Here is a 15,360-nt window from a genome sequence, read left to right as displayed (position 1 = left end):
CAAGAAGTGGTTATGATTTTGAAAATGATAATAGACCAGAAACTTTGAATAATAAAATGAATATTATTATAGATGATTAATATCGAGATTATTGTTTTTCCCAGAGTTCTGGGTATGACTCCTAAAGTTTTCCTCAGAAATATTTCAATTATTACTTTAAAAGGAGTGAAGACTGGGATTACTTTAATCAGTGGGATTTGAATTAGAGACTTAAGTATACGTATTGTTAAATAACTTCTGGTTTTTAAAAGAGAAAGAATGTAATCAGATGTATTATTTCTAACTAATATTGGACAATAAGTATGTTTTCAATGAAATGATTTGACTATACACCGTATTGGCTTTGAAGAAGCCAACCAGATGATCAATGTGGAATAATAAATTAGACGAGTAATACCTGGGGATAATCAGGTTAATACCACTTTTTTTTTCTGTTTACTGTTTAATTGATCTAATTGTCTTGTTTCACTCTCCCTATTTAGTGGTCTACGGAAGAGAATAGAATTACCTGACTGAAATAATTCCTATATATTACTTTCTCTGTATTTCCGGCAAGTTGTTTTATCACTTGAAAAATTTTAAATGGTTATAAATAAAAAAAATAAATAAATAATCCATTACCCCTACTCAGCTGCTGGCTCTGAAGGCCACAGAGTGTGTCGACAGCGTGCCCTACCACATGGCAGACGTGCGCGCTGGCCTGCTCCACTGCCCTGGCTTCAGCATCTCTGCTGTTCCTGGCTCTCTCTGGGTGCGCCTAGAGAGAAATTCCCTTCTTGGTACTTTACACTAGCATTAGCCCCTGCCAAAGGGCATGAAGCTAGCTAGCTACGCCAATTGAATAAAAAATTTTTTTTTTGGTACATGTGCTGCCAAAACGAGCATTTTTGGAAAGTCTGGGAGCTAAAGGGGGAGCCTATGGAGAATACACCCAAACAGGGTGAACAGACAAGAGGGGTGGGAGGATGGGGACCCACACCCCTCAGGCAAGGCCCTGCAAGACCAAGCCACACAGTGGCACCAAGAAGTGTGACTGGGGCTGTGGAACCAAGCTCTGAGCTCAACCAAATACAGTCCTGAGACTGACTTGGGAGCAGCTGTTAGGCTCGACCACGCTGTGCGGCCGAAGCCAGCAGAGCAGGGAGCTAGGCAAGAGACAGATGTACCATCAGCATGACCTACCACCTACTGAAGGTAGAGAAAAATACTGAATTGTTCCAGGGAGCACCTCTGCTTACACTGGTGATATCACTGACAAGACTGTAGCTTTCTGTACCACCTGCTTGTAGGAAGGGATAATACTCATTGGTTCTGAACAGTGGAGCTGATGCTAAAAAATCCAAATCATAGTTACCTTATGTTATGTAGAGCACTAGCCAAAAAGCAAATAAAATGATAGTAACTATTAGGAAAGGGATAGAAAATAAGACAATTATAATGCCTCTGTATTGTTCCATGGTGCAACCTAGAGCGGTAGAGCGGGTTATAAATATTTTAAAATAAGTAAACAAACCTCACCTTGAGTACTGTGTGCAAAATCTCAAAAAAGATACAGCAGAATTAGAAAAGATTCAAAGGATGACATAAGCATCGCCACACTGGGACAGACCAAAGGTCCATCTAGCCCAGCACCCTGTCTCAGACAGTGGCCAATCCAGGTCACAATCACCCAACAAGATCCACGGAGCAAAGCATTTTGTACTGCTTGTCCCATGAATAGTGAATTTTTCCCTACGTTCCTTTAATAACATTCTATGGCCTTTTCCTTCAGGAAGCCGTCCAAATCTCTATTAAACTCTGCTAAGCAAACCGCCTTAACGACATTCTCCGGCAACGAATTGATTAAGGGGATGGACTCATATGAGGAAAGGCTCAAGAGATTAGGGCTCTTCAGTGTGGAGAAGAGACAGTTGAAGGGGGGGGGGGGGGATATGATAGAAGTCTACAAAATCCTGATTGGATTAGAGTGGGTGGACCTAAATCGATTACTTGGTCAAAAAAGTCCAAAGACCAGGTGGGAACACTCCATGAAGTTACATGGTACTTTTAGAATAAGAGAAAATATTTTTCACTCAATGAATAAACTCTGGAAAGCATTGCTAGAGGATGTGGTAACAGCAGTTAATGTGTCTGGGTTTAAAAAAAAAAAAGGTTTGGACCAGTTCCTGAAGGAAAAATCCATAAACCACTATTAAGGTAGGTGTGGGGAAAACTACTATTCCTGAGGTCAGTATCATGGAATCTTGCTACTCTTTGGGATTCTGCCAGGTGTTTGTGATTTAAATTGGCCACTGTTAAAAAGCTGGATTCTGGGCTAGATAGACCATCAAAGCAGAAAAAAAGCACAAGTGGACCTCCAGGAATAGGACAATGGGAGATTCTTTGTTGAGAAGACTTGACATGGGCTGTGTTTCGGTGACCAAGCGCTTGCAGCGGGGTTGCAACAAAATGCAGATACCTGTAATAGAGGGAAATAAGTAAATCTGCCACAAAATTGTACACAAACAGTGCGTACCCTCTTCTAATCAGGAGATATGCTTGTGTAAACAATGTAAATCCCTCAGTCCTGTAGTCTCGGGAATCGCTGTCAGAAAAGACTGCCAAAATATTCACCGACACCCTGTGCACGCTCATTTCTCACACAAACTAAGCATATGTAAAAACTGAGCATGCACAGGGTGCCAGCATTGGAAGCTCTGGAGCACTGTCATCTATTGCCAAACTTGGCTGAGGAGAGTTCTGGGGGCCTTCAAGTATCTTTCAGCTGACAGGACTTGGAGATCCCTGCCAGCTACAGCAAAGATGTTCGCTGTTGAGTGGGCCTGAGTCTAAAATGGATGGGCCCAAGCCCTCTCAGGCCCACCCATGGCTTGCTACACTCAACACTACAAGTACTGTATTTTTTCGGACCATAAGATGCAGCTAGGTTTTAGAGGAGGAAAATAGGAAAAAAAATTTGAAGCAAAAAGTGTGGCGGAGATCTGCTGGAGGACCACAGGTTGTGCAACACTCTTGTATGGGGACAGCAGTTTTGCACAACCTGTGTGGTTCTGCAGTGGAATTTGTCCTCCCCTGCCATCCATGTCCAACGATTCTCCTCTCTGCCCTGCCCTCCCCTCCATGTCCAGCAATTCATTCAAATCCCCGCCCACCTGCCCGCCCTCAGTTCCCTGACTTTCCGTTCGTGCAACCGTGCTCCCTGCCTTGAAATCTTTAATGTACATACCTGAAGTCGGGGCGAACCAGCAGTAAGTAAAAGCAGCAGGCAGCTTGCCTCCTCGTCGCTTCCCTTCCCTCTCAGCGTGTCCCGCCCTCGCGGAAAGAAAGTTACATCAGAGGAAGGCAGGACGCGCTGAGAGGGAAGGGAAGTGATGAGAAGGCGAGCCTGCCTGCTGCTTTTACTGCTGGTTCGCTACGACTTCGGGTAAATTAAAGATTTCAAAACAGGGAGCACGGGTGCACGAACGGAAGGGAGCGGGCAGGTGAGCTGGACCTCACAAAAAAAGCACTGGGCAGTGTTGAGGCGTGCCGCGCGATGCCCCTTTGAGCGCGAGGCCCTATGCAGTCGCAACGCTCAGCTCGGCATAAGACCGGCACTGGCCTCCCCCCCCCCCCACAGCGAGAAGGTACACTACATTCGGACTTTAAGACGCACCCACATTTTCCTCCCAAATGTTTTGGGAAAAAAGTGCGTCTTATAGTCCAAAAAATACGGTAATAACATGTGGAGGGGCATAATCGAAAGGGGCGCCTAAGTTTTTCCTGAGGACATCCTCGCAGGACATCCCGGCGAAGGGGCGGGGAAACCCGTATTATCGAAACAAGATGGGTGTCCATCTTTCGTTTCGATAATACAGTCGGGGACGCCCAAATCTTGAAATTTACGTCGACCTTAGAGATGGTCGTCCCCTATTTTCGGTGATAATGGAAACCGAGTATGCCCATCTCAGAAACGACCAAATCCAAGCCATTTGGTCGTGGGAGGAGCCAGCATTCGTAGTGCACTTGTCCCCCTGACATGCCAGGACACCAACCGGGCACCCTAGGGGAGCACTGCAGTGGACTTCAGAAATTGCTCCCAGGTGTTGAGCCCCCCAACCTCCCCCCCCCCAACCCACAACTGTACAACACTACCATAGGCCTAAGGGGTGAAGGGGGCACCTACATGTGGGTACAGTGGGTTTCTGGTGGGTTTGGAGGGCTCACATTTACCACCACAAGTGTAACAGGTGGGGGGTGGGGGGGAATGGGCCTGGGTCCACCTACCTGAAGTGCACTGCGCCCATTAAAACTGCTCCAGGGACCTGCATACGACATTTGAGGCTGGCAAAAAATATTTAAAAAGTTGTTTTATTAGGGTGGGAGGGGGAGTAAGGGGAGGTCATCCCCGATTCCCTCCAGTGGTCATCTGGTCAGTTCGGGCACCTTTTTGAGACTTGGTCGTAAGAAAAAATGGAGCAAGTAAAGTCGCTCAAGTGCTCATCAGGGATGCCCTTTTGTTTTTCATTATCGATAGAGGACGCCCATGTGTTAGGCACGCCCCAGTCCCGCCTTCGCTATGCTTCTGACACGCCCCCGTGAACTTTGGTCATCCCCACGACAGAAAGCGGTTGAGGAGGCCCAAAATCGGCTTTCGATTATGCCGATTTGGGCGACCCTGGGAGGACGCCCATCTCCCGATTTGTGTCGAAAGATAGGCGCCCTTCTCTTTCGAAAATAAGCCTGATAGTAACCTGAAATATATGTTTTTTCATTCAACAAAAATAAATATTTAAATAATCATGTCATAAGAAAATTTCAGAGGATTTAATGTCAAATCTTCTCCATAAACTGTCTAAGTTCAAGAAAAACAGTAAATTCTCACAAAAGCTATTCATTACACAGTGGATCATTCAGAACGTGTTTCTTTGAGCCCACGGTAACAGTAAAAGGGCTGATATTTTTTTTTAACTAATTTACAAGGGGTAAAACTTCCATTTTGGTACACCACTGATCATAACGGGGGGGGGGGGGGGGGGGGGAGGGGAAGAGAAGAAGATGACAGCCATTATATTTACAGGTGTTACAATAATGTCATTCCAAGCAGAAATCCCAAACCTATCAAGATCTAATTTCACCATGAGTTTCAAATGTCCCAAGATTATTTACAATATCACACTGAGGTTTGTGCAAAATGATTAGATTAAAACAAAAATTGTTGCTAGGGTCCTTTGTTGGACTGGATCCTGGCTTCTGCTCTTCAGGCTGGCTAAGGATGGCATGTTGTGGTGGCAGCGTTTGCAGTCTCTGGATGGAGGGCATCTCAGCTATCACAGAACAGTAACAGTTAATGCCAGTCTCAGGCTGTACATGTGTCAGTGCCTGGAAAGTGCAGTGACCCGTGGCCACAAAGGCTGATGCTGCAATGGCTGGGATACATACTGAAGATGGGTGTTGCTTTACGATATGGAGAGAATCCTTGGGTAGTTATGAATGAAGGGAGCTGGAAGCCCAAAGGAGCAGAAAGTAACTGCTGAGCAAAAAAGTAGAGTGGTTATGGGGCAGTTAAATAATTTCAGATAAAATCAAAGGAGATTTAGGGAAAAATGCATCCTATTTACAGCAAAGATATAGTCCTAAATGAACAAGCTGAACTCTAGTTGTGGCTTGCGAGGACATTGAAGAAATGGTACACCTCATCTTTGTCATAGACTGCCACTTCTGTGGCACATTCAGTGCACTTCACAGGGTGATAGATTTCTTGCACCTCATCCTGTGCCACTCCACTCTGCATTTTCTGCTTCTTGTACCGTTTCTTTTTCTTTTTCTGTGGTTCTTGGTATCTCAAGGCTTCCTCTTTCACAACTGTACAATTCATCACGAACATAGCTCTGTACTGAGTTTTGTAGGATTCATGCCTAGAAAAGATGGAAAGGAAAAAAAAAAATCAGTCTATACATTCTGTAGCTGGGAGTCGACATCATTCTGGGTAGGTCAGTGGTACTGGCAGAGGAGAGATTCACATCCTCCTACCAGCGAAGAAAAATCCATCTGGATTTGTGTAAGGGTCCCACAATCTTTTGGTGGAATGTGAAAAGGGAGGAACAAAGAGGATAGTTGGCAGAGGCAGAAGTTCACTTTAACATCGAGGCTCAGGGGAAAAGGGAGCTAATTGCTGGGCTGGGGGCAGACAGATAGCACCTAGATTGAGGCCAAATTCCTGTTACCTGTTTTAGCATCTAACATTCTTCTCCCTAACCTGGATAGCTGAATTTAGTAGTTGAGCTCCAGTGAGTTTTCATATAGACTGATAGAACTGCCTAATTCTCAGAGGGGCCGATGCAGAAACCTGTACAAATAGCTGAGCATGCGAGGACTTACTGCAAAATTAAAACCACATGATGCAGTAAGTTAATGAGATAGTAATTTCAAGCACACAAAACTTGCAAGCTAACTGGGGAAATTAGGTCTTACTTGATATTTTTCATTCCATTAGTCCTTCCCACTATTTCAGAACCTGTGGGGATAGTTGCGTCTATCAACCAGCAGGTAGAGATAGAGAATTGAAAACCGAGATGAGACATCTCTCTCTTGGCATCCAGTCCATCTCAGTATTTACGTAGACAAGCAGTAAGGAGAAACTCAGAACAAACACAACAACCTTAAACAACTCGCTAACCTAACACTAACCAGACGAGCAAACATGTGTGGACCTCTCTCATTTCTGGACAACTTGTACCGAACAAGAGATATGCAGGAAGCACCAATCGTTATCTGATCCATTACTCTGCACTGACTAAACATCTCAGAAACCTCGGGCCGACCCCTGGAATAGGGGGAAAGACTAATGGAAATAAAATTATCAAGTAAGACCTAATTTCTCCTTCCATTACGTAGCTTCCCACTATTCTAGAATCTGTGGAATGTTCAAAAGCAATCCCTAGAGTGGGCGAGATCCTGGCACCACCGCCCTGAAGACCGAAGCCCCAAAACTGGCTTCCGAGTATGCTGCAGAGTATACCCTGTAGTACTTGGCAAAGGTATGCAGCATCGACCATGTCGCCCTGCAAATATCCGCCGGAGACAGTAAGATAGTCCCCGATCAGGATGTTGCTGTACGCCTCATAGAATGAGCCAGCAAGGCCTGAAAAGCCTCCTTCCCTGCAAGCAAATAAGCTGATGCGATAGTCTCCTTCAGCCATCTAGCAATTGTGGGCTTGAAAGCCATGAGGTCAAGCCTCTATTTACCAAAAAGCACAAACATTCTATCCGATTTACGAAACTCATTTATGACTTCCAGATATCTAAATGAGGACTCTACGCAAATCAAGAAGCTTCAAGGAAGAATACCAAGCCTCTTTGTCCTCTCTGCGAAAGGATGGAAGTTCCACAGATTCGTTGAGATGAAATGCTGATACCACTTTTGGAAGAAAGGAAGGCACCATGCACAGGGAGACCCCTGCCTCCAAAAAGCAAAGAAAGAGATCCTGAAGCTCCAATCCCCTACGTACAGACACAACAGCCACCTAAGAACGCTGTCTTTAGTGTAAGATCTTCAAGGAGGCCTTTCGGAGTGGTTCAAAAGGAGGCTTCTGAAGAGCCTGAAGGACTAAATTAAAGGTTCCATTGTGGACATGGCACACAAAAGGGAGGCCACAAGTGGCCCACACCTCCCAAGAAACAACAATATCCGGGTGAGCCGCAAGAGAGGTCTTCTGTAGTCGGCCCCTGAAACAGGTCAAAGCCGCAACCCTGAACTTTTAAAAAAACAATGCTTTCTGAAGAGCTGCCTGGAAAAACGGTAGGATGTGCATGATCTGAGCAGAGAAGGGAGAAAGTCTGCGCTCAGAACACCAGCCCTCACACATCCTCCACACCCTCACATACACCATGAATGTAGAGCATTTCTGAGCCTGAAGCAAGGTAGTAATGACTGAATCAGAATAATTTTTGTCTCAACCAAGCCTTATAATGGCCAAGCCAAAGGGGCTTGGATCCATGAGCACTGGACCTTGCTTCAGTAGGCCGTGCACCTGTAAAAAAATGGGGAGGACCCCAATCCAGCAGTTGAATCAGGTCCACATACTATGACCTCTGTGGCTAATCCGGGGCTGCAAGGATTATTTGACACCAATGCAATGGAATCCTTTTAAACACACAGCCTACCATGGGCCAAGGAGGGAAGACATACAGTAGATGGTGTTTTCGGCCAGGGCTGAAGTTGGGCATTGATCCCCATCGAGCAAGGTTCTTTCCGACAGGGGAACATAGGAGGATTCTGTTGGAATATCAAACAGCGCTGAACACGCTTCTTCATCAGAGGGCCCTTATTGGTATATGCTTCCTAGGCACAGAAACAAAGCAGGAAGGTTGTTGGCAAGGTTGATCCGGCCTAAAGGGGGCCCACGCAAAATTCTTATGATTCAGGATACTGGAGGACGTAGGGTTCATTCGGATGAGGGGATTTGTGAGATCTTTCAGGATTATTATCGAGGTCTATATGCGGCTCCCCCAGATGAAGGTCTCCCGGGGAAATTATACTTGGATAATATTGCATTGCCTTCCATAGGGCAAACAGAGAGAGATCAATTGAATGCTCCAATAACTGTGGAGGAAGTAACTATGACAATCGAGCGTAGTCCCGTTAAAGGCTCCAGGGGTGGTAGGCTTTAGAGCTGAGTTTTACAAGCTGATGGGAGAGGTGGTGGTTCCTCCGTTAACTAACATGTTTAACAAAATTGTAGATGAGGAAGCATTGCTCAAAACCCTGGATTTAGCTCAAATTATAGTGTTACCTAAGCCAACCTGTTCGGCATCCTATCGTCCTATTTCCCTATTGAATTTTGAAGTCAAGTTGTTGGCAAAGATAATGGCGAATTGATTAGCTCGGGTCTTGCCAGGTATCCTTCATGATTCTCAGGTAGGATTTGTGGGGGGGAGGGGGGGGGGGGGTCGTTCAGTGGCAAAGAATCTGCGTACGATACTGACCACGTTGGAATATAGGGAGCGAAGGGAGTTCCAATCTATACTTATCAGTTTTGACGCCGAGAAGGCCTTTGACCGAGTAAAGTGGGATTTTCTATTTGCCACCCTAAAGGCATATGGGTTTATGGGTCGTTTTGTCTCGGTCATCAGGGCGCTTTACTCGGCACCCCGCACTAAAGTATTGGTCAATGGGAGGGAGTCTCAGCCCTTTCCCATGCTTCGAGGGACTAGACAAGGATGCCCTTTGTCGCCTCTCCTTTTTGTGTTAACATTGGACCCCCTTATAAGGGAGATTATGGCAAATCCTGACATTAAAGGCATTCAAGGTGGCGGCTTTTGCTGACGACTTGTTAGTTCATCTTGGTACACCATGGGAATCCCTTGAGGCGTTATTGGAGACATTTCGGGAATATGGAGATTATGCAGGGTTTCGCCTCAACTTCGATAAGTCGGAGGCTTTGCCGTCCTCACTGCAAGTTAAGCAATTGTGGAACTCAGATTTTCCATTACGCTGGGCAATTCATTTAAATATTTGGGGATTTGTTTGGCAATGGAGGTATGTATCTTATAGCGTCGTAATATCTCAGTCCTCATGGAGGCCACTCGTGGGCAGCTGGAATGTTGGAAGGTTCTGCCGTTATCGTTGTTTGGGAGAATAAACTTTGTACAAATGGTTCAATTCCCTCGTTGGCTGTATGTCCTCCAGAACCTGCCCTTGCATATGCCACAAAAAGATCACAATTTTTTAAATAGTATGTTGAACAGATTCTGCTGGGCAGGTAAAAAGCCTAAAATTAGACTGGTCAATATGTTGGAGTCATGGAAACAGGGAGAGATAGGGCTGCCAGATCAAAAAATATACAACCAAGCGTGTTTAATGCGGCATATGAGTGATTGGTTTGGGCAGACACAACTTTGCACGCCGGTTGTGTTGGAAAGCGCATTTTATGAATTCTATAATTTTTACTCCCTGCTGCATTGTAGGAAAAGTCAAACATCTGACCATTTGAAGGAGAGTGTATTGTTGGGATCTCTGAGGGAAGTGTGGAAGGTGTTGGTGCGCAAATTGGGGGGAAATGTACTAGTCTCAGATCAGCTGCTGATTAGGGGACATGGGACTTTTGAGCTGGGTTTGGATAGCCCTATCTTTAGGCTCTGGGAACAAAAGGGAATAGTTCTTCTAGAACACATGCTAACAGAAGAAGGGAAGCTGCTGCCATTTGAAACGTTACAAAATCAGATAGGCTCCACATGGGGCAATCGCTTTGCATATGCACAAATCAAACATTACATGTCCAACCTTGATGGGTCTTCTCTGGGGAACCTGTTGGGCTCACGTATACGTGAGTTTTTCCAACAGATGTGGAAAGTAGGAATATCAGTGTCAGTGTTAAGTAAGGCCCTTATTACAGGGAACCCGGCTAGGGACTTTTCAGGGTTAAAGAGGAGATGAGAGGAAGATTTGGGGAAGTCTCCCTGGGAGACTGGGATGTTACAACAACCCTTGGGAATATTCCCCTAATGACTAAGGTCGAAAGATTAAGGGAATGTGGAGCAAGGGTGATACTTCGAGCACACGCAGCTAAAGTACAGTTGGTGCATATAAATTCACAGGAGGAGGCCAATTGTTCCAAATGTAGGCAACATAGACATACTTTTTTTCACACTATTTGGGAGTGCCCCCAGGTATAGAATTTTTGGGAACAGGTTAGAAGGTTTTTGTCTCGCATATTGGGTCGGGTGGTACGGGGGTTAGTAGAGCAATTTGTACTCGACAAACCCAAAACATACTATCCTATGAGTAGACATGCTACCCTTTTGTGTCGCAAATTGACCCTAGTAGCTCAAAAAGTTATATTACAATATTGGACTTTGGCTGATCCTCCGGCATATTGGCAATGGAGAAACCAAGTGCATCTGTTGGCGACTTGGGAAGCTGGAGATGCTAGGGGGTCCCCCAGGCGTAGGAAGGCCTTTTGGCGACATGAAATCCTTACCTGTCCAGTTTGAGCCCCCGAGGGCGCAGCCTCATTGTCAATATTATGTGAAAGGAGAAAGTGATACCTCATCCTAAGAAAATTCTGGGTAGGGAGGGAGGGGTAGGAGTGCTTAATGTGCAACCATCCTGGGTGTCTTTAGGGGCTGCCCAGGGTGGAATTCTTTGAGATAGGGGGATAGTATGGAAGAGGGGGTGTGGGGGATAGTAGAGATATTGGGGTTTTGGATATTGGATAGTGAAATCAGAGGGAAGCTGGGGGTGGATGATGCTTTATTAAAATGTTAACTGAAGGCCAAGAGGGCCCATTGTATTAGTTTCACTGAGTGAGTGACGTGATTATGTTAATAATGTAGTAATATCTGTGCTCTGTTACTCTGTTATTGCCTTCAATAAAAGTGTTGAAACATAAAAAATAAAAGTTGCAGAAGTTCAATCACATAACTTTTTCAGACTGCTTATGGAGCCATGCCATGAAAAATTGGCCACTCTCAATATTTTGGATCCGCTACTTTATTCACCTTTTCCCAGAGATGGTCACAAATATTAGCCTCAAAAAAATTTCTTGTATATAAACATTTTTTGGGATGCTGATATTTATACACAGAATAACAGGTGCAGATGTGTGCTGGCATTTTCATTTTTATTCAGATACGTGCACATGAGCTGTTACCTCCCGTCTGTCTTTTAAAATTGCAGGCACTTGCTCTGGTCATGGAGCGGGAAGATAGATCTGTTATTTAAGCCCCAAAAACCGGCACTAAATCCTCTTGACCAACCCTTCTACGCTGGTCGGACCTGGTGAAAAATCTCTCTCATTCTGCACATGATAAAAGCCACTGTTTTCTTCTGTGCATTGTGGAGGAATACTTAATGGTCTCATTACCAGACATTTTAATGTGCCCAGGTGTACTTCATGAGTTTAACTCCACTCAACCTGTTTCTGTACTGTGTGGCCAATAACGTGTATGTACACCCCAGAGTTAGCCAGCTAGCCTCTTTAAAACCTGAAAGGCATGGGGGTCAAACACTTCATTTCAAGAGACACCTTTGGATAGATCAGGGGCGTAGCCACGGGTGGGCCGGGGCCCACCCACTTTGGCCTCAGGCCCACCCAGCAATGGTGCATGCTGCAGGCCTTCTTTCCCTCGGGCCCTCCCTCCCCTTCGGGCAGCGCCGCAGTCTACCTGAACAGGAAAGCTGCACGGCACCGGGTCGTCCTGCCGCTACGCCGCTGCCCTCCGCTCCAGTCATCATCTTTCTGGCACAGAGTTCTTCTGCTGCTTATCTGCAGCGGATCCGCGCGCTGCCAGGGCTGTATGCTGCTGAGACTGCTTCCTCTGCACTGGCCCCGCCTTCCACCTCAAGAAGGCGGGGCCAGCGCAGAGGAAGCAGTCGCAGCAGCATACAGCCCTGGCAGCGCGCGGATCCGCTGCAGATAAGCAGCAGAAGAACTCTGTGCCAGAAAGATGATGACTGGAGCGGAGGGCAGCAGCGTTGCGGCAGGACGACCCGGTGCCGTGCAGCTTTCCTGTACAGGTAGACTGCGGCGCTGCCCGAAGGGGAGGGAGGGCCCGAGGGAAAGAAGGCCTGCAGCATGCATGTCAGTGAGTGGTGTCTGGGGAAAGGGAGGGAAAAAAAACCTGCAGCATGCTGGCGGGTGGTAGGTTTGTTGTGTGTGTGTGTGTGTGCTGGTGGTGGGGGGGTCAGGGAGAGACAGGAGCACTGTTGGGATGAGGGAGTAAGACAGATAGGGGGAGGGACGGAGAGATGCTGCAAGGGAAAAGAGAGGGAGAATGGTTGGATATGAGTGGGATGGGGAGAGGGAGGGAAAGGGCAAGAGAGAAAAAAACGTGTTGGACATGAAAGTGGAAAGGAGGGAGAGATGAGAGGGGAAATGTTGAACATGGCATTGAGGTGAGGGAAAGGAAGGATGGAGAGATGGTGGGAGGGGGAGAGAGATGTTAAACCAGGGGCTCAAGGCAGGGAGCGGGAGAAAAGTTGGACATGAAGAAGGTGGAGAAGAGGAGAGGAAAGGAGAGATGCACAAGCGGGGGAGGGGAGAAAGAGGGAAGATGGATCCAGGAAGAGAAGATAGACAATGGATGGTAGGGAAGAGAAAGGGAAAATGCTGGACAATGGGGGAGGGGAGAGAGATGGAACAGGAAGATGCTGGTGGTGGGAGGTAAAAGGTATAGGGAAATAGGCTATGAGGGCGAGGAGGGTAGAAAGAGGGAACAGATGCTTGGCTGGGAGGGGGGGGGGGGGGGAGAGAAAATTTTGTGCCCACCCACATTGTGCTCAGGCCCACCCAAAATTGGCTGTCTGGCTACGCCACTGGGATAGATATACAGTATTACAGGACAAAAGTAAGCTACATAACCAAACTAATCCTATGACTCTTTTGGGGCAAACCCAGTCAACCGGGTTTTCAGGGTATCCAAAATGAAAATGCATGAGACAGATCTGCATACAGAGGATGCAGTGCATGCACATTTATCTCATGTATTTTCACTGTGGGTATCCTGAAAACCCGGTGGGCTGGGTGTGAGAACCACTGCTTTAGACTTTCACCTTGAGTGCAATCTTTGCAAGTATCCTTACCTCTGACACTCCAGGCACAGAGTGGTCATGCAGGCTGGACAGTTCAGCACAGCATCACTGTTTGGGGCTGCCTGCTGGTGCTGCTGCATCTGGTTTGTTCTGTGGTATCTATATACAAATGTAAGAAAGAAAATCCTCATTATGGAAAGACATACATGGAATAGAAATTTCTCTGGCAAGGAAAGCTCTGGGATACTAGTCAAGTGAGTTATGGTTTGGTTACTAGATGTAGTTTTCTGGAATTTTAACATTAGGATGTGCTCTGTCTGATCATTACAAATGAACTATATGTATTGAGAGGCAATAGGGCTAAAATGTAAGCAATTATGCTGGTCTCCCACATACTACACTGCAAAACTCCAAACCCTCCAGAATATAGCCATTCATCTCCTATGTCATGCTTGTCAGAACAACCAAATTACTCATCTTTTGAAAGGTCACCCTGGTTACCAGTCAAACAATGGATCATTCACAAAGTAGCGACATTTACATTTAAGGCCTTCCGAATGGGTACTCCCAATTACTTATCCTCTCTTACTATCCCATACTCTCCTGTTATACTCCTTCGTTCACTAAATGACCATCGCCTGGTTCTCCCTGGTCCTAAATCTGCTCAGCTAGAATCCACCAGACACTCAGCCTTCTTCTTCCTTGCACCTTTTGTCTGGAATGGGATCCCTTTTTCTCTCCGTGCAATCTTTCCTTTAAAAAAATTCAAAAGCAAACTGAAAGCCTGGCTTTTTAGAAAGGCCTGCAGTGAAGCTGCCTGATAAGACTCCCCAGTAATAGTCTAGCTCTCCTTCCTATATACGTCTGCTCCCTTGCCCCCCTCCCCCGTCCTTCTCTGACTTCCCCTGTACGATTGGTTTACTGTCCTATCAATATTGCAGTTTCTTTCCTTTTTCTTTTGTTTTTAACTAGCCTGTGCACCACTCTGCTCACCAGTTAGAGCGGTATAGCAAATTGAATAAAACTATAAACCCTAAGATTTGTAATCACTGGATGAAGTATACTCAAGGGCTTTAGCACTTTAACATTATTTCTATTGCTTTTCTTGACAGGATAATTTTGTGATACTACAATGCGATGGTTTTAGTGATCAAGCACCATACAAGTTGGAATAAGGTGCTGTGTCTACTGCAGCACTTCATGAGGGCGCACACTTCCATTTCATACGGGCCAAATGCAGTTTTCCACATCTTCACTCCCATTATTATTATTCCCACTCTACTGATGTAAAAGGGAGAGGATGAAGGGATACAAGAACTGGGGAGAGAACATTCAGTGGAATAAGTATCCACTTTCTCTCAACGGATGTGAGTGCACGGAATCATAAACATGTTTTTCATTTAATTACATATGAAGTGTGCTTTTTTTTTTTTTTACATTCCATTGTGGAGTGTCAATGGATCGAGTCTTTCTGTAGACCCATTACTAAGTTGTTTTACAAAAAACAAAACAAAACTGGCTGCTGGATTATTTTTCCCCAAAGTTCATATTCCCAGAAGTGGATGAGTTATAAAACATTTTTGTTTAAATAGCAATTAGTTACTCAGGGGGATTAGGTTGAAAGATGACTAGGGGCCCACAGAGTTCAAACATCTGGACTATCAAACCTCTACACAGAGACAAAATGTGCATCTGTAGCCAATTCTGCAATCGGGGGGGGGGGGGGGGGGGGGATTCTGCACCCCAAATATGGCAATTGGCTCTGCATTGCATGATTAGTTTTTCAGTAGCATGTAGCTATATAATCCTACCTATCAATATAGTTTCCATCTTTAAAAAATGAAAAT

General features: G+C 45.7%; 1 protein-coding gene across 2 annotated transcripts in view; it reads right to left on the bottom strand.

Moving 5' to 3' along the window:
• Window positions 1-4,792: 4,792 nt before the first annotated feature.
• EAPP (E2F associated phosphoprotein) overlaps window positions 4,793-15,360 on the bottom strand; it is a 41,582-nt gene continuing 31,014 nt past the window's right edge. For both annotated transcript variants that reach the window (XM_030215108.1, XM_030215107.1), the window contains exons 5-6: window positions 13,565-13,672; window positions 4,793-5,897 (exon numbers count right to left, since the gene is read on the bottom strand). In XM_030215108.1, coding sequence (XP_030070968.1) covers window positions 5,636-5,897; window positions 13,565-13,672 — 370 coding nt within the window. In that variant the 3' untranslated portion in view covers window positions 4,793-5,635. The remainder of the gene's footprint in view (window positions 5,898-13,564; window positions 13,673-15,360) is intronic.

The sequence above is a fragment of the Microcaecilia unicolor genome, chromosome 9 (assembly GCF_901765095.1).
Source record: "Microcaecilia unicolor chromosome 9, aMicUni1.1, whole genome shotgun sequence".
In the NCBI taxonomy this organism is placed as follows: domain Eukaryota; kingdom Metazoa; phylum Chordata; class Amphibia; order Gymnophiona; family Siphonopidae; genus Microcaecilia; species Microcaecilia unicolor.
This window is presented reverse-complemented; position numbering and strand designations above follow the sequence as displayed.